Genomic DNA, 20,353 nt, shown 5'->3' on the forward strand with positions numbered 1-20,353 from the left:
CCTTCGTCTCATAATACGCTCATTGACCGGTGTTACCTCAATTATCATTGGAGTCAGCTTGTTTGACACAGCTGCAGCAACTCATTGGGTATGGTAACCATCAGAGCGACCAGACCAGTAGTAGGTGTAACCACCCGCCATGATCTCGCCCCGCTCTGGTCTCCGAACCTCAGAGCTTGCTACAATACCAATGTCTAAATGCTTGAGCTCAGATGATAACAGAGACAGGTGATCATCCTCTCTTAGGGACAGGACATTCCAGGCACGGGACCGTCTCAGGTTAACCCAAGGAGACCGCCCGTCTGGTAGACGACACCTCAGCATCACCCCAACACACAGAACCAGAATCTGACCCGTGAAGGTTACCCCGTGGTTTTCCTCCTGTCATCAAAGAGCGGGGTTCCAAAAGTTTTTGCCCCAATCTCGTCATCCGGTGAGCTGCTCTGCGGAGGGAAGCTGCACAGGAGGTACTCCCACAAAGTGGGTTTTCAATTTTCTTTGCGTTTTTGCGTTTTGCGGAATGAAGGGTTTTATGGTGGCCGGAGTGAAAATCCTGCCACCAAACTCCTCAAAAAAAAGTAACCCAACTGCAGGAGGACGTCCGCAGACACAGTTGGGCACTCGCTATGGATGGCCGTTGGTTCACAAGGAGCTCCTGCGCCCTTTGACAGGTTTTGTTTTTTATCCTGTTGGGTGTCCATATCTAAACACCCTCCTCACCAGGAAAGCTGGTAGGGTAGATGGTTTAGTTACCACCAACCTGACCATGAAACAGGTGAGTCCAGCTTTACATGGTAGCTGCAGCAAGTCACAGATCTAATCTGGCCTGTCCTGACAATCTCATACAAAGGATTTGTTTCTTGAAAAGAAAATTTTAAAGATAAACAAGTTTTACTTGTATCAGTTGGGAACCCTTATGTTCCAGCTCGATGGACAATAATTACCAAATAACTTTGTGCAATTGTTCACCATAAATTATCAAGTCCACGGTTACGCTACAAGATAAACCAGGATGCCCCATCCCCCGCACGTTAGAACAAATTTCTGCAAAGAAAACGTTCGTTTTTGTGGGACCCAAATTTTGGAATCCATTAGACGAACCTGAAATCAATTCCCGGCCTTTATTCATTTAAACGTGAATTGAAATTAGGACTACCGAATAAATATAGAGCTGACACATTGATAATCTTATTCTGTTCACCAGTATTCCAAGTAGTATAATTTCAAGCTACTGTAATGGTGAAATTTATGTTACAGTAGTATTTACTGGAGCCATCTCCCCATTCCCTATTTTTCTCCCTCTTTCCTTTATTTCTGCTTCTTCTTTCACTCTCAATCTGTGTTGTTCAAATAAGTCCAAGTGTATGTAATACATGCATGTTATTATCTAATATGCATGAAATGGAGGTCTATATAATACAAGCCTGGCTTTTAACAAAGACTCCTCCACATCACTTCATATTCATATTGTCTTAATTACTCATTTTGTATTTTATAAATAATTGTGGAAATATAAACTTGAACTTTACTGCAACATTGAGTTGGTTGGCTATCGAGTGCAGCCTGTGGCTGCTGGTTGCATCGTTGGTTGGGACGCGGCTTTTTTGCCGCTGATGCAGTGCCCCCTTACCAGTACACTGGTGCTCATTTTGCCGACCTCGGAAGGATGGCAGGCTGAGTCAACCCCCTGGTGTATTAATTCAGCGGCCCAACGGGGCTTGAACTCAGGACCCTAGGATCCCAAGCCGCTGCCCTAGCCACGAAGCCAACACCAGGCTTATTGAGTTGGTGTTTCAGCAGGAAACTTGAGAGCACCACAGTATTCAGGCTTATCAGTCATGCTTCCCACACTGGCTCTGCAGACAAACTCTTCAGCAGAATTATTAAAAGCACACCTTAGATTTGTAGCAGCATCACATCTTCTGTTTCTGGCCTCTCTGTGAGCTTCAGTTTCCCTTGCCTGCTCTTCCTTTCTGAAGCTTGAACTTTGTCTGATCTCTATGTGAGCTTCAGTTTCCCTTGCCTGCTCTTCCTCTCTGAAGCTTGAACTTTGTCTGGCCTCTCTGTGAGCTTGTTTCCCTTGCCTGCTCTTCCTCTCTGAAGCTTGAACTTTGTCTGATCTCTCTGTGAGCTTCAGTTTCCCTTGCCTGCTCTTCCTCTCTGAAGCTTGAACTTTGTCTGGCCTCTCTGTGAGTTTCAGTGTTTCTTGCCTGCTCTTGTGTCCTATGGGCATCATCCCGTCTGCCTTTGTTTCTTTTGAGCGTCAGAGTTTCCGCTCGATAAGACTTTTTCTTTTGCATTTTCTCTGCATTTTGTACTCTTGTGGTATATACATGTGTTGCACCTTCGAGCATTCAAAAGCAAACAGATGTGGAAACGGCGAATGTCACGGGTGGAACTCCTCATAATTTCCTCGTTCTGCTTTAAACTCGATCTCTCTATATTTTCTTTCCAAACAACATCATTCCAATCACAAATTAATCCTATACCATTAATATAACAAAATACAAACACTCGTGAGGTAAAGGAATATAGACGCCGTTCTCACGTGACATCCAATGCAAACAAATCTGCCAGCAAGAAAAGGCGGATAAAAAAAAAACACTTCGGACCGATGGAAAATTGAAATCGTAATTGTGTTGAGAAATTTATCAAACCTTCCATCCACCTTAGGATGGATAAAATCGGTGTCGTTCGGATCGAAACTCAAAATCACAGTTGCACTGAGATGTCAAGCCAGTGAATGTTTCTGCAGAACCCATGATTGTGTTTACTTCCGGGTACGGATCGAAAGTCAAAATCATCATTGTATTGAGGTATTTATGAAACCTCCCACCCACCTTAGGACACCGGCTGGGACCTCAAAACGTTCCATAGAACGTTCGGCGGGGCTGGCCCCAAAAATGAGGGAGTAGTTTGGGGACGGACGGACGGACAGACACTCCTTTATAATATGGATTATTATGATTCCCCGAAATTTGTATCCAACCTACATGTCAAACTGTTGATCGGAAGAACCTGAGAATTTGACCACCTAAAGGATACCGCTTGAATTTATACATACCTGAAGGATGACATCATAGGTCACGTGACCTGGTGGCCATATTGTATTTCATGAAAACCTTTGAAACATCTTCATTTTTCGATTGAGTTGAAACTTGGATCACTTATAGTACGCCACTTAAATTGATGTTTATACTCCGGATGACGTCATAGGTTACGTGACGTGGTGGCCATATTGGATTTTATGAAAACTTAAAATGCATCTTCATTTTTTGATCGATTGAGTTCAAACTTTGCATAATCAGATTCAGGCTGCCATTGTCAATTGTACATCATCGTGCACTCATCTAGAGTGGGGCTTCTCGGTGCCAGCAGTTTCAATTATTATCTATCTATATATTAATCAATTATTATCAATTATTATATTAATCAATTATATTAATCAATCTATATATTATCAATTATTACTAAAGCTCTCATCTTGTGTGTATGTATGTTCCCGAAATACAGCCAAAATGGTACACGATAGCGCAAAAATTTTCGTGCCATCTTACTCGTCATTACCCTGCGGTGTGCAGTATCAAGTTTGGTTAAAATCGGGCAACGAAAAAATTATAAAAAAAAAAAAATCAATTCCCGATTCAGTCAAGTACTCTTCGGGAGAATTTGATCAATGCAAACAACCTCAGCGGTATAGTTTGCTGGAGCTATCTTTTTTTTTTCTTGAAATTATTTATTTAAAAATCTCAAACATTTAGTACAGACAACGAACGATTTTTTTTTAAGCATAAAATAAGCATCACCATTTTGATCTAATACTTCCGTGTTTATTAATAAATAAAATTGTGTTTAGAAGATTACGCACAATAATTTATTCGACTTTCTTTTCTCCGTTTTTTTTTTCACATTGACGCGCAATATAAAGTTTCGTTCAAATCGGGCAACGAAAAAAATTATTTAAAAAATAAATTCCCAATGCAGCCAAGTACTCTTCGGGATTATTTGATCAATGCAAACAACCTCAGCGGTATAGTTCGCTGGAGCTATGTTGTTTTTTTTGAAATGATTTTTTCATCAATCGGTCACAATGGGAACCCAACGGGTTCACGGGTCGTCTAGTTACTATTGTTGACGATCGGCGACGGAGGGATTCGCACCCGACTCTTGATAGCCAAACGTTACAGATTCGGTGCCACCCTCACCACTGCCGCCTCCGGGGTTTATAACGCCGGCTGGCTCGGCACAGGTCTCGGGTCACGCGTCTTCAATCGCGATACCAACGTACCCCTGGACCTTACCAGTTGGGGAAATAGACCCCGGTTACAGACTGGTTTTGTCAGATGCCGAGCATTTTCTGCCAGTCTGTAACCATTTTGGTTTTATATACCAATCGAACGGATCGTTCCTCGATGCGACACAAATTAATCCAAAGCGGCAACTTCATACGGATCAGCCAGATTTATTGGGGAACATCGGGGAACACAACACAAGCAAAATATTCACGACAATGTTTTTATCAATCTATAACCCGTTCTTAACTAGGGAACTACAGATTACGGGTTTCAAGGGGGTCCCAACCGAGATATACCTTAAACAACATGCAGACAAGACAGAGACAGCATGCAGACAAGACAGAGTACTTGGTGATGTTTCATGGACGAGAGGAAAGTGTGAAAAGCACGAATGTCGCTCGTAACAAGCGGATGTCCACGGATTCGAGCCCCCAAGCTCGAGCACGCCGCGTGGCAAGATGGCGCTCACCCTCTTTTTTCGCACCGCACGCGGCCTCCGCGTGCTCTGACCCTGCGTAAGGTCGACGGCACAAGACCGTCAAATCGACGATGGGTTTCAGCTGGTTTCTCGCAAGGTCCAGCATACAAGTCCAGCCCTGGCCTGTTCACCAGGCCTCCTTCACGAAGCAGATCACAGACAGACACAGCCGTCCCCTACACAGCAGATCACGACTCCCACCAGTCATCTCTCATCCAGCCGAGGGCAGACAGACCTCCTGCAGTCCTTTCCCTGCCTTTCCTTCGGCCCTGGCTCGCTTCTCCAGGCCACATAAGGCAGACCCGGCGCGCCCAGGTCCAGTTTCTCTCCCGGCAGAATCACCACTGTCTCTCCTTCGTTCGCTCGCTTCCAAGCCACTGGCTCCTCCCCTTCGTTTCACTTCCTCTTTTTGGCCACTCCCCCTCTCAGCGCTGGGCGGGGACTATTGTCCGGAGAGAGGAAGGAAGAAGAGGAAGCTCTCGATCCACCACCTCTGCACAAACAAATAACAGCCTGTGACATCTCCCAACACACATGTAACGTCCATTTTACCGAACAGCCTGGCGAAACATGCATTTAATGGGGGATCTGGGCTAATCCTATATTTAGTAGCCTACTAAGGGCCATTTCCGTAACACTATTATTGGTCGACCCTTTTTTGTCCTTGTTTTTTTTTTTCTCAACAACCACTTTTCTGATTGACACAAAATTTTCAGGGTAGGAGCACCCCCCCCCACCTTTCCCAACCTTGGAAAATATTCTAATTATAATTGTGACATCGTAGGTCATGTGATGTGGCAGCAATCTTGGATTAAACGCATAAAATTAAAACATTACATCTCTGAAACCGCTGATCGGAAAAATTTGAAACTTGGCATATCTCATTCTACTCCCAATGGCGAATAAGGGATTTTAAGGAATCATGTCATCGGTGAAGTGGTAGACCAGCCATAAATGTTTTAATCAAAATCATTGTTTACCATTGACATTCAGTGCGTATGTCGAGGCCGTAACATTTTTACCAATATTGAGCTTGTGTCATCAAATCTTCAACAAACATTTATTTTGAGATTGTGGAGAACACAAATGAATAGAATGTACAATTTTTTTTTAACTGTTGTTTTCGTCAAGTTTAGTTCGAGTACAAAGCGGACACGGATGGGCTTTGCATTTTCAGATGCTTTCGAGTTACAATTTGAAACGCAGCGCATGAAGCGACTGCCATGTTTACCAATACTCAGCTGTACACTGCCCACTTCTGCAATGTTGCATGTGACAAGCTGCAGCTGAACAAAGTAAAGTCGCATGACATTTATGATGGAACTCTGTCCTGGGACAGAGCAAACCGGCCTGTGTGATCAGGAGCAAAGATTCTCTCAAAAACAGGATGGAAAGAGCAATTCCGTGTCACAGCACTATGGAAGTGAAACGACTACCGAACTGTGAGTGCAATGGTGTTATTTGAGGGTTGACTTGCAACGTTAACATATGGATAGTGACAAAGTGGAACTCTATTTCTTTGGTTGAGTGGAATTTTAAATCTAAGAATGGCCTCAAAAAAATTAAAAGCCCCATTTCCCCATTATTAATTGCAGGGAAGGAACTAAAGTATAACTCATCTTGAGTGTACAATGCAGTCACGACTCCATGTATCAATAGTATCCCTTATTCACTGGGGACAGAGGACTTGGTACACTCACCTCGGCCATCTTCTTTCATATGCAGCATAAGGGTGCGGGGTAGCCTCATTGGCTGAGGGCATGGCTTTGCAGCTGATGCAGTGTCCCCTGCAGATTAAGGAAGGAATTACAGTTTATTATAGCTGGGTAGGGATTCAAACCCAGGCTGGACAGCTTAGCAGCGAGTGTGCACACTTCTAGGCCATCCTACCAGCCACATAACATGGATATCGTTGGGATCTTTTTATTGCTGCAACGTTAGATTAAAGTTCATTGTTTCTCTATCTGCTCCAACGACTGCAGTTGTGCGTTATTCGGCCGAGGCCAAGTGAAGCGAGGACGGTAATTTCTGGTACGTGAAACCCTGCAACCCCATGCTTCCAAAAAACAGACTTTGTGGAGTGCCTGGTGCATTTTCCATCCAATCATCATGGACCTTTGTAAAAATTTTCCAGGGGTAGGTGCTCCTATGGTGAAAGTTTCGTGTCAATCGCTCAAGAAGTTGTGGAGAAAACGAATTTAAAAGCGAACTATAGCCAAGGAGACTGCGAAAGCAGCACCAATGCTCTGCACAGAGTATGGTCACAATCTCCTCCTCTAGCGGCACTCGGTGGAGCGCATACCTCGGCCAGGCTGAACAGTTTACGTTTTCTATGCCATTGATAAGCCGGATCTGAACCAAAATCGAATCGGCTTGTTCTTGTCACCTAACCAACGCATCCACCAAGTTTTTTTCCGAATCCGTCCATAACGTTTTGAAATGTCATGCTACATATCGTTTTTGGCCATAACATCAATGGAGAAGAATTACTTAAAAATTAAAAAAAATTCAAGAATGGGCCTAGAGCGATACTAAGTGTAGGGCCCCCTTCATCTGGTTTAAGATATATTGTTATGGTATAGGTACGCGCTGGGCTCACAAGGTGCAGACTCGGACCCGCTGCCACAACCGAACCTGAGGCTGCCGGCCACGGATAACTCCATGGCTCAACGGGTTGTCAACGTGGACGCCGGCAAAATAAATTACACCGAGCAGGGTCCTTGCATCCACAGCCACGTTACCTACTCCGTACGACTACCTGAGCTAGAGTCCACACCCGCAGCATGCACCCGAGTACTTATTACTGCCAAGCAGGACAGTGGGTGCAGCACCGACTAACCCACAGAGCCAATTAGCAGGGCAAAACCTTCCCTTCTATTACGTACATGCTTTGGCAGTTCAATGGAAGAAAGGACATGAACAAGGCAGATTTTAAAAAGAACAAACAACAATCTTTTATTTAACAAGCAAGGCAATCATTAAAGCGAGTATATATAAGCAGGCAAAAGGCACAGAAGAGCAGACTTACCCCAGTACATATTCCTCTTAGACAGACTTACTTAAACAAAAGACACATGGCCATCATTCAATCCGGGAAGAAAGGAGACAAGAAGAGCTGAGGTGAAAGAAGCAGAACGTAGTGTCGGGGCGACTCCTCTCTTACCTCACGCAACCATGCGTGAGACATTCTGCGAAATAACAACACTCAAACAGTTCAGCGCACATTCAGGGCCGGAGAGCACTCACGAAAACCCTCGGCCAATGTAAATTGCGGAGCTGTGTTGTGTGGCCAGGCTCGGAGGCTACTGAGAATTTTTTTGGCTCTGGAGCCTGACAGGGCATGGCTATGGTGCAAGGTGATGGCTATGCACCAAAGGGGGAGCTCGGAAACGCCTACAGGCTCTTTTGTTCCATGTTCTGGCCTCCTCCACTCCAGGCTCTATAAAAGAGAGCAAATCAGGATCAATCTCTCTCTTTCGTCCAACCTCCAAGCCGAATCTCTTCAAAGCCTTTACCGAGCCGAGCGCAACCGAGCTGAGGGGTCAGCGCAACCGAGTGAGGCGAGCAGGGCAGAGCGAGCAGTTACCAAGACATGCCGTGGTCATTACTGCTTGACTTTGACTGCATTCCACAGCCAATATTCCTTACCACTTACAGACTTTCTCACACGTCCCCGTTAAGCTCTCTTCCACATCTTTTCTCTATCTGTGCCTCGTCCACTAAAAGAGCATCACCGATTTGCACCTTTCACACCTTCCTCTTTCATCACATTGCACCATATTTTTGCACCTCCCACTCACGCATCATAAATACCCCCCATTTTCTTCCCTCCTCCCCCTTCTTAAGTGATTGGGTTGTGTAGATCCATTGACCACACCAGGTACAATGTTGCCGACACCTCAACTGCTTCTCCTGTCTCTGGGCTTACTCTAATTTCCGTGTGTGTGTGTGTGTGTGTGTCATGGCACCTGTAACATGTGTAACATAAGTAAGGTTGAAGAAGTTAATATCAGTGAAACTCTGCACTGTGTCTCTTTCATGAATAATTTTCTTTTCTTTTGCTGCATCCACAAATTCCTTGCTTTCCCCTGCTGTACATCTTATAAATAAACCCATGACTGTGCCACATAATTTCCTCACCTTGCTGTAATAAATTGCTCGTCATAAATGTACCCAGCTCGTTTCATCTTGTCCTCCATTTGTGCAGCACGATCCGCACATTAGCCCAGCCAGGAAGTTCCACCCTATCAGTTTATTATCCAGTGCGTACTTAGTTGCTCTGCTCGGCTGCACGCATCGAGGGCACGTGCCTCTAACTGACCAGCCGTCCACAGGTAAGGTATAAAGCGAAGTAGTGTAACCCTGCCTGGATTGGCCGTGCCAATCGGTGTTCGTGGTTGCCGAGCAACCTGTCAGTGCGCGAAGTTATCTGCGCCCAGCGGCCTCGTGATCGGTTGTTCGGGAGGAACCCGAGCGCTTCCCCTTGTGATGAGCCTCAAATCCCAAGTCCGCAACAATATCGTGATGCTAAATCATAAGAGGATTGTGGTGTCGTATTGTGGCATCGTAATGTGGTGTCATTCCTACCTTGTTTGGTTATTTTTTTTAGAGATTTCATCCCTTTGTTTTTACATTTTTTAAATGTTTTTTTGTTTCTTGTTTCTGCAATCTTTTTTAAAGTAATAAAATGTTTCATGTTTTATATATTGTGTTATTTTGGTATGGATTAAAGCCAACTACGTTATTAAATTCGGATTATGGTACACTCTTTTCCTCCCCCACCCCTAACTATATTATTAAATTGTTTTAATACCTGTTTCAGTTGATTTGGGTGATGGTTTGGATATGTATCACTTTTGGAATGGTATTGTCCATCTTCCTCCCCCCCCCCCCACCTGCTCCCACAATCCTGGCCTGGTTTGGTTGAATCCATAATTTAGGTTCGACTTCCCTTCCTAATACAACGATTAATGTTTTATATATTTTTTAATTTGGGGTTGCGTGCACTAGCCCAGAGCCAAAGTAACTTCGTCGCGTTGGAATCACCACCATGGCTTCAGCAGTTATTGAGTTCGGTCAGGCTACAGTTTTACATTGTTTTTGGAGGGGAAGAAGAAGTACAAATTGGCGTTTTAGCGATCTCCCGATGTGGCACTTTAACAATGTACTCTGGCATCTTTTTAAGTCTTAGTAGTTCAGAAAATGTTCAAGAATAAGAGGTGTGGCTTTTAAATGCTTATGACTTCACCCCATAGTAGTTTAATGTGGAACAGGCAAAGCCGAGAAGCGAACGTAGAATTCTTCTCACATTCGCTTCTGACTTTACCTATAAGTTGTTGACAACTGTATACGCAATTTCCAGTTACTTCGGCCTGGATTCAGGATCAGCGATCAAATAATGTAAATCACGATGAAAAATTATTTTTTGATGATGCGGGAGATATCTTTATTAAAATCAGTGGAGGAAATATACACCATGTCTGATATTATTTGGGTCTTTCATGTCTCCGACGATGCCTTTATCTCCCGGCATGCATCATTCCCCATGACAAAAATCGGAAACAATAAAAAAACAGAAACAAAACAAAAACGGAAGCAAAATGGTCATAGGCAACGACACGGATTCACAATTGGCAGGGTATTGTGTTGTTTTTGTTGTTTCCTATTCTCTCACATGCACGCGTTAAGTATGAAGCTCACTGCGTTCGCTATAATCCTATCATTGTGTACACATTTGAAAGGGCAGCCATTTTTTTTCCTCAATCATCCCTCTTTATGGAGTACTACCATAATCCATGATAAATAGTGCTTGTGTAGCTGCATCTATATCAGCGATATTGACTTGGCAATGTGTTACAGCACTGACCAATTGGGTGTGTGCATGGTTTTCCCTTCGGTCATTATAATATTGGTGATTATGGTGCGACGTCTCGATCACACGCTTTCCTCACCTCTCCGAGCAGTGATTACAATATTGGTGGTTACGGTGCTGTGTCTTTATCCCTTGCTTTCCTCACCTCATGACTCATTCTGGTGATTACTATATTGATCGCGGTGCTATCATTGACAGTCTTATGTTGTTGTGACTCTCTGGATACCAAACGTCCATCCGTGTTCGGTGGTTGAAATGTGTACTCCCGCCTGGAGGGTGGGGGTGCTCGCCAGTATCATAAATATCCCAAATGAAAGAGCGTCGACATTAATTTTTTTTTCTTTTCTTTTGGCATCCACTTAATGTAGTGACAGGATGAGATCTTTCAAGGATTCTTGATGAGACATTGCAGTGACTAAATCAACGCCACTCAAGCTGGTGTCCTTCTCAATGATGTATCAAAAGGGTCGTGAGGGGACGACTCCTCCTCCGTGGTTCTTCAGGCTTCCAGAGTAGAACTTTCTTTGCAAGTTCTTTATGTGGCATCGCATGACCAGCAAGGCGAAGGCGGTGTTCCCTTACAACCGCAGAGAAGTGGGGCAAAGAACCATATATTGTTGTAGTGCCGGGTCTCGGTGGCGAGCACGACCGCTAGATGGAGCAGTGGAGTCGTCTCCACCGAACACCCGGAATTTAGGTCGTGACCCTCGGATAAGTCCGAAGGTACGGGTCCCTTACAGGACCATGAATCGCCAATAATTCGACCGTGTGGGGTAGGGTGAATTGCCAAACTTCAACATACCTAAATACCCACGCAGGAAAGCTACCGGGGAATTCACACCCTCGACAGTCCTCGAGCGGGACGAGCCGTTACCGTGCTCCAACCGTGTGTAACCCGAGAGGATTAAAACTTTTTGCCACTCGGTGATTATCCGGTGAACTCCTCACAAGAAATCAAACATTGAAGGAAGAGCGCGTCGGTTCTTCCGGCAATTTTACGAATGCCAAGGAAACCGTCGTGATGTCACACATTACAAGGTGGCCACAACATCTTGTCACCCCTTATAAAAATTGACATTGCCTTTGTGTGCAGTGCTTATTTATTTTTGCGATTGAGTGAACATAACCATTGGTGATACAGGCTGTTAGACCATTGAATAACGAATTTTTGTTAGTGTCTGGGTTGCTAGTGCTCCCACAGAATGTGGCACAAAATTATTCTCGATAATGATAATGATGGAGGACAAATGGATCCACTCGACACTTAAGGCTTGTATCATACATTGTAAAAATGTGTAATAAAGTCAAAGACTACCACAAATGTATGTGGTTACAACTTGTAGAACCCTTCCTTGTTGTCAGCTGGTATGACAAAAGGAAATATCACAATTTTTATAAGGGGTGACAAGACATCATGGCCACCCTCCACATCAACAGGTTGAAACAAGATGGCATCACTGCAATATCTGGAGAAAGTGTAAAGATTGCCTAAAAGTTATTTTGCTGTTGCTCAAACAAAACATGGACATGTGGAGAGAATCATTGGTGCTGTGAAACCTTGGGTTAGGAACTCACAGTGGGGAAAATGCGAAGGTAATGGAGATCACATGAAAGGAATCGGCAAAAGGGCTCAAATCTTGAGAATGCAGTTCCCATTCAAGGACATTCATGATGTGATGTAGTTCATGATCATGCGGAACTCACGTCTACTCTTATACAAAGGATGCTGAAAAAGGGGAAATGGAGGCAAGAAAAACTTCCCACAGTGGGAGATGAAAAGGGAACACGAGTCGAATCTAGGGGTGTGTTACGTTATCAAGCAGCTACTACACGGCCACCGAATACGGCGTCGGTGGCCACGTTAACGCGACTAAGCATCTCTTCAGAGCACTCGAGCAAGCACTGCAACGGAATGCAGGGCTCAATACGGCTTAACATGGCGTCTCCATGGAAACAATGCTGTCATGGTACTCGCGTAAACGAGTCGTTTTCAGTTTTATTCGATCCTCATGCGACAACTTCCCCAGATTTACTACCCCGGACGTTTGACTCTGTCAATAGGAGGGGTTTTCAAATTGTTTTCTCCTCCTCCTCCTCACATTTATGTCATTGCTGTGATTGGTTACTGATCTCGTGGACGGTCTGACGACCATTCATAGCTCGAGCGCTTCAGAGCTCCTATCACTCATAGTTAGGACACGTCCAGGCACGTCATCAGTCCGTCTTCACCGTTTAAACTTTAAACGGCCAAGCACAAAGGACGTGTCTTCGTTAAGATATGGATAGATTTGTGTTTGTCATTTTTAACTGCAATGTCACCTTACATTGTGTGGTCAAGCTGACAGGCATTCGTTTCTACTATTATTTTATGGAAGAAATCGACGTCATGACAGACAAGGGGTGGGGGGGGGGGGTTCGCACAGTCGCCATCTTGTTATGTTCGGTAATCGGCTGTCCAAGTATCAACATCATTTGGTAATCAGCTTTCATTCAACGTCAGGGTCATTCATGGTAGTCAGCCTGTTGTATTAGCAGCGGCTACAGAATATGAAGAAGAGGGAAAGAAATACAAATAAATGGGGGATCAGGAGGCGCCTCCTACCAAGCTTATCTATGGACCCCTACCATTGTTCATTTTGGGGATGGACGGGCCGGGCCGGGGGGTTTGCACGTTTGTAGATCTTGACTAATTAGCTGGAAAGTAGAAGTGACAATTAAAGGATGAAATACATGTTTCAATCATTAGTACACATCATAGGGGTATGCTTCTGAACATTTCATCGGTTGTAGTACATCATTCTGAATCCGACTTGGGTGGCCATGTTAACATGACTGAGCACCTCCTAATCGTACTCCACTAGCCGTGCGGCTTGTAAAGCCATTGATATGGAACTTATGATAAAAAGTAATGGAAGTATCACTCAAATTGTCTGAAATCATCTTCACAAATAACATGTAGATGGCAAACGAGACCCCCACGACCCATTTTCATCATCATACAAGCTACAGGTATGGAAGTACAAATGAGAAAGGCAGCTTTGGACAAAGAATGAATAACACACTTTGGTAATGTTTATTTTCAGACAAAAAGGGTCTCTGGTGCAAGCAGTTGTATCTGTAACCAGTCGGCAGCAAACAAGGGAGTTGTCAGTTTATCGAGTTCATATATCATCACAGGGAAGACGTCAGATGACAGGAGTAGACCTTTACCCTTTATAAACAAAAACAAAAATGACGTGGGCCTCTGTGAAATTCAACACAGTCACCCGTCATGTCGCCAGAGTTTATAAAACTAGAAACTTGACCAAAGAATCATGCTGCACTCAGCATCAAGATCCATGTGCATCTGCAGCGTTCCTCAATCCTCATTCACTGGAAATTGATGACAAGTCGTACAAACGGTGTGTAAACTACAAATCCAAATTGCTATCAATCGTCAAATCCACCGGTGTGGGTCATTTCTCCTCCCTCCTCCCACAATACGCCTCACCCTTCAAAATGGCCATGAGAAGAGGAGATGACAGTGTGCAGAAGAGGTGTTAAAGCAACACATCGCCAACAATGCAAAATCAAAACCGACAGACTCAAGAAAGCACTTGGGTTGTAACAGTCACATCGGTGATTGGTCCTTTTGGCATCGAATAGTTCACAACCTGTCCGAACATTATGGCATGACCCGAACGTTTCCGCAACCCCAAAACGAACGACTCGCAAGAAACCAGCACGATGGCACCGGGGTGGCAAGCTGGTCCGGATTAAATGTGCAAAAGATTGCTTTCACCTTTTTCCAGCCTAATCCAGCTTTTCCAATGCCAAAGTAAATCGATCAATCCATAAAAATGGCTCGAGGGAGGTGAATGGGAAAAGGAGTGAGAAAAATAACCGAAAAGTCCACAATAACTGTTCAATGAAAACTGTTGGTTTCTAAAACGATAACCAACATCGCCAGCTCTTGCGAACCCCTCATCCCCGAGCCCTCGATAAACACCTTAACATGCAACTATGGGGGGGGGGGGAGAATCTGAAAGGGAATTAGGAAGGCAAAGGTTTAAAGAGGAAGGTGAGAAAGTTAAGACCGGTTCTCGATCGTCCATGCGGTTTCAGCGTCAAATGCAAAATTTTTTGGATTTTCTTCGTAGATTATGAAAAATAAGTTCCCTGTCCGCCCGACTGAATCTTTGCTTCGAAATTGCAATTGGCCCAAAAGGGCCAACTATTTATTAGATATGCATTCATGTAGTAGGTTGGGGTAGGAGGGGGTGGTCTCAAAAACATACAAGTCAAAAGTTCCATATTTGCATATGTAATAAATAGATGGACCTTTACGATCGTCAGGTGGTGAGTCTTGAAGAATGTTCTACTTTCCAAACAGAACCGGTCACCAAAAGAGCTGCGTCACACGTTGCATCACACATGCTGAACGCAAGTTTACAGAAGCTGACCCACGTGGCGTTCGGTGTGTTCATGAGCCGATAGCAACAGCAACAGACGTTGTATCAATTTGCAGCCGGGGAGATTAAATTACGGGGCATGCAGGGACAACCAGTTCAACCTGAATGGATGCCGGCATCAGTGAAAGACAATATCCCACATGTTGTTGGGAAAACATTGTCATCATCAATAAAACGTGAATTTAGGCCAAACCATACCAACCGCGTGAGCACATCGGCTGTAGGTATGTAAATAACAGACGTGGACTTTCGTTTTAGACCTGAGCTTTTACTAACCAACACCAAAATGTCCAAACATCAGACGTGTACCCAAAAGCCCTTTAATCTAAGCTCGTGCAGTTTTTTTTTTGTTTTTTTTTTCCCAGCATCCAGCCAATAAGGTCCACAGAACATGCGGGTTTTTTTTTCTTTCCGGACTGGAGACTAGCCAACGGGCTCAGTTTTAGCAGCGTATCACAGGCTGGATTTCACCCTCAGAATCCATCAGGCACACACCTGGCTGATTATAGTCCAGAGTGATGGCATCAATTGAGAACTCGCTCCAGGTACTGTGGTAGGGGGTTGTCCCGCACAAACTTTTGGATGTACCAGCAAGTGAGGTGTGCCTTCAGGTTTTCTTCGACGACAAAGTCCATAGCTGCCTGTGGAGGGGCACAAGGTCGAATGGGGGCACAGGAAAAATGCTGAGTTGTACAGGTTTCACGTCGAGCACAATTTAGTCCACATTTTCTCTGTCACACGAAAATCCATCTTGCCAATCGTCAACAATAAAAGTATAAAGAAAACGTTTCATCCAATCAGAACAGATTTGTGAACATGGAAATTAGTCATTTATTTATTTATTTTAAACGTACATGCATACATACACCCCACAAACCTACTGCCAGTTGATACCTGCTGCCACCTTACTGAGCCTCAACTTTATAGAAAATAATAATAATAATAATAATAAACATACAGGTACAGGTAGTGGACGAAAAAAAAAAAAATTGAAACAATGTAAAGTCATCGGTTCATCATTGGTATCTCCCGCAGTGAGGCTGAGTCTTTGGGTCTCTCACTCTCACCGCAGGCAGGTCGGTGGTCTTGCTGTCTTCTACTGTCTCCTCTCTGGCCTCTGCCCCACCCCCTGCTCTGTCTAAGATATGTTCCCCCCCCTGCTCTGTATGAGATATGTCCCCCCCCCCCCCGTTCAAGGTCCGCCAGCAACCCCCTTCTGGTAAAACTACCAATATCACGAATCACTGCTCACCTTTACTCTTTCATTCCTCTTTTTTCCCACCTTTCGAACAAACTCCCCCACTCTCTTCAATCTCACTCTTCCCTCCAGGTCTTCAAAACAGCTGTTCACCACCATCTCTTATCTTCCCCCATCCAAAACAATGATCTTTTCTACCCCCACTCATCCACCCCAAACCCACCCCCTTCAAATTCCCCGCAAGTCCCTGCAGTGTCCATCTTGTTTACCCTGTGCACCCCACCCCATGTGTCTATCTCATGTGTCTATTCTCCATTGTTTTGTGCTTCCTCTCCTATCCCTCTTGTTTTCTGGTCCCCTTGTAATACGTTCTTTGTGTTAGCTCTTATACGAGCCTTGACATTGCATACTTAAAAAAATATAAAAAAAGTCACTTAATATGGCATTGGGCCACCACATGCGGCCAATACGGCCTGTTTGCACCATGGCATACAGTCCACCAGCATCTGGAATTCTGCAGGAGGGATGTGGCAGTATTCTTCCACAAGAAAAAGTCAATCAACTCACACCTGTTCGATGGAGGTGAAAAACGCCGTTTCAGAATATTCCATAAATGCTCAATTGGGTTCAGATCAGGTGACCGAGAAGGACACGGCATGGATAATGTCAGTGTTATGCTCATCAAACCATTGGGTGACCACACGTGCTCTGTGGATGGGAACATTGGGGGGATCTCCTCTTGCAGCCACGCTTGCGATGATTAAAGATAACCAGGCCTGTGTAGCATTTTATAAATGACCATAAGCATGCTGGGATGTTATTTGCTTTGTTAATGCATGGGCCACTCCTGTGTGGAAACCGCTGCTTGGTGACCCTCATTTACCCAGGTGTTTCCCTTCTTTTTATTTCTCACTACCTGCATACGTCACACAAGATAGTGCAGAGGAAGCGGACTTACCTGGCCAGGGTGTGCTGGCCAGGGCCCAATCAGAGTGCCCGATTTGGGTGACGACACATCGCTCCGAGTCGTCGCCCCCGCCCCGCACCACAGGGTCTATAAAAGGACGGGTCGCGGGACCGTCTGAGTTCCTGTCTGCTCGCTCCTGCTGGTTCCGCTCTTCTCTCGACTCCGCATTCTTCACCGCCTCGTTGCTGACTATGCCCACCCACTTGATCCTTTCTGCCACTTTGTCCACTTGATCCTGTCTGCCACTCCACCCACTCGCTCTTGACTCCACCTACCCACCTGATCCTGTCTGCCACTCCGCCTGCTCGCTCTCGACTCCGCCTTCTCCACCCACCCACCTGATCCTGTCTGCCACTCCACCCACTCGCTGCTGGCTCCACCCAAAGTCCCTCCCTCACGCCTGACGGCCGTGCCCCCTTCTCTGGATAGCCAAGCAAGATATGATGCGCCAGCTGTCAAGGAGGGATCTTCCAGCAGAGTACTGCAAGTACCCCCCAAAACGTACTGGGTGGCACGATCGGTCAAATGTGCAAGGTACGTATTGCGAGGTCGTTAGCCTCTTCTCTTCTCCTTAACTCCTCTTCATCGGTGTGTGTGCGTGTGCGTGTGTGCACGTCATGGCACCTGTCCTTGCTTAAATTAAGATTGCAGAAGAATTACGTCGGGGTAACTCTGCCGTGTGTCTGCTTTTGTAAGTTGCTTGTTTTATTGTCGCACCTCAAATTTCTTGCTATCTCTACTAACACACAACAATAAACTATATTCACCGTTCCACATATCTTTCCTCGCCGGCCTGAAATAAATCCTTTTGTAGAAATGTTCCTAGCTCGTTTTTGTCTTTTCTTTCATTGATGCAGCATGGTCCGTATCCTAGCCGAGCCGGGACTTTATTCCCAACGATCCGTTCCTTTTAGCCGGTACGTCCTTGGCAGTGTCGCTCGGCTGCACCTGATCCGGTTCGGACAAGGTGTACCGAGGGCGTGTCCCCCGGTAATTACTTCACGTGATTATTTTTAGGTAACTGGATAAACTGTAGACGGAGGACCCCAAGTCATGTGATTGAGTTATTGGCGTTCACGGTTGGTTAGCGACCTGCCGCGTCACGGAGTTATCCGTGTGCAACGACCTGCGATTCCGTGGAGTCTGGTGGGAACCCGAGATAGTTTCCCATCACCCCTCCCCCCCCCATGGCCTTCTCACCCAGACCCCCGGCCCTCAACAATGTGATACAGAAACTCATAAAGTTTTGTGCACACCATCAATACTCTTCATTGTGAGCTCCGTTTGTCATGCACAGGACATCAAGGTTGTACACGAGTTCTTGCCATGTTCGGCTCAGTATGTTTGCGTCCACCGGTGCGCATGCAGCTGTGATCCAAGAATGAAGATCCTGCAGGTTTTCCACCTTGGTGTTAACATCTTTGACAAACTCCCACAGAGAAAATAAAATAAAAAAACATCAAGGGGGTTATGTCTGGTGACCATGGGGGCCAGGCGGTTGGTCCATCTCAGCCAATCTAGCGACCTGGACAGTTTTCATTCAGGACGGCTCGATCGACTTAGGCTCAATGAGGGGGAGCGCCGTCCTGTTGAAAAATTATATGGGGTTGCAGCTCTTCAATTTGTGGGAAGGCGAATCCTTCCAACATGTTCATGTAAATTGATGTCACTGTCTCCTCCGCAATGAAAAAACGGACTCACGAAGCAGTCATGGAGAAGGCCACACCACACATTGACCTTTGGACTGTCATGTATGTGTTCAATGACCACGTGGGGGTTTTCAGAGCCCCAGATCCTCACATTGTGCCAGGTGACCTTCCCCGAAACAGGAAAGCAAGCTTCATCCGTGAACATGTCATTTTTCAGGTAATCCACATCATCCTCGATGTGACTGAGCATTTTGAAGGCAAACACCTTGCGTTTGGATCCGTCATTTGGTTTGAATTCCTGCAGAATCTGCACTTTACAGACAAAACGCTTCAGTCTTTTATACCAAATCCTGTGTACAGTGGTGGTTGGTAGGCCCAGTTCTCTGGGTGTGCATTAAATTGATTTTCTGGGACTTTGTTGAAATGATTCACCCACTTGTTAAACATCTGCTGTACTTGTGCTTGGTCGACCGGTACTTTTCTGTTCCTGAAATCTTCCAGTCTCCTTAAACCTCTTGTACCACTCTCTGACACTAATCTGCAATGGTGGATTCCTTCCATACCTTGTACGGAAATTACGCTGAACTTGCTTGTCGGATCTCGTCTCGACGAACCATTCGGCACACTGAGCTTTGTCCTGTGGAATCGCCATTTTCTTTAACCCTAACATTAAACCATCAGACCTGAAAATAAATAAAACTTGATGAGTTTCTGTATCACATAAAACAAAGGGTATCGTCGTATCATTTGTGGTATGAAATATGTTGTTGCGGCTCTGCGAAGCCGGCACTTCCCCAAGAAAATGGCACCCAACATATAGCGGTCAGGTCAGGTATGGGAGCATGTGCTGGAGCAGCGGGTCAGTCCCAAGACGGATATTTCATGACTATTCGTTCAGTTCGCCCTTCCATTAAGTTTAGTGGTTATATGGGACAAGATGCATTGCAGAGGGCTTTTCGTTAGGTCTTCAATCCTCTATTCTTCCACTTATTTTATTTACTTTACTTTTGACACACGAACCCCTTCACGCATGCATTCACGCCAGACATTGATGTTTCCCAAAGAGTGTCGGGAACGAATACCACAGCAGCCTCATTTGCATACGCGCGCCATTTCCCCGTTCAAAACACGCGCCATTCATTATTCAATGGACACTTCATCTCAGACCATCACTATGCTCACGATGACACTGCAACCCTCATGATAATCACAACTCCTCCTAAAATCCCCACAAAAAAAAAAACTTAAGGTCAACCTCCTTTCCACAATTACCACAAACGCTTCAACCGCTCCAAACATCCTGATCACAAACACCACGGCGCTTCCCCCACCTCACTACAACCGCCGCAACTACCATTAGTTTCCTGAACGCTCACCACAGTACTTTGAGATGCTGCGGAACAGAGGACATTGCGAGTCATAGCACTGTGGCGTGCAACTCGA

At 45.2% G+C, this 20,353-nt stretch overlaps 1 protein-coding gene across 5 annotated transcripts in view; it reads right to left on the reverse strand.

Annotated features, from left to right (window-relative positions):
* Positions 1-20,353, reverse strand: part of LOC147021147 (protein NATD1-like) — an 81,288-nt gene that overhangs the window by 32,815 nt on the left and 28,120 nt on the right. For 3 of the 5 annotated variants that reach the window (XM_085890984.1, XM_085890982.1, XM_085890983.1), the window contains one exon: positions 13,696-15,737. Coding sequence is in view for 2 of the 5 variants with exons in the window: in XM_085890982.1 (XP_085747108.1) it covers positions 15,621-15,737 (117 nt within the window). In the remaining 3 variants the exon portion in view is untranslated. Of the gene's footprint in view, positions 1-4,184; positions 5,267-6,473; positions 6,561-13,695; positions 15,738-20,353 lie in introns of those variants that run through there. The other 2 variants (XR_015060722.1, XR_015060721.1) reach the window with 2 other exon arrangements.

Source organism: Eptatretus burgeri, chromosome 8, assembly GCF_056783735.1.
Source record: "Eptatretus burgeri isolate ZD-2024b chromosome 8, Ebu_testis_v1, whole genome shotgun sequence".
Classification (NCBI taxonomy): domain Eukaryota; kingdom Metazoa; phylum Chordata; class Myxini; order Myxiniformes; family Myxinidae; genus Eptatretus; species Eptatretus burgeri.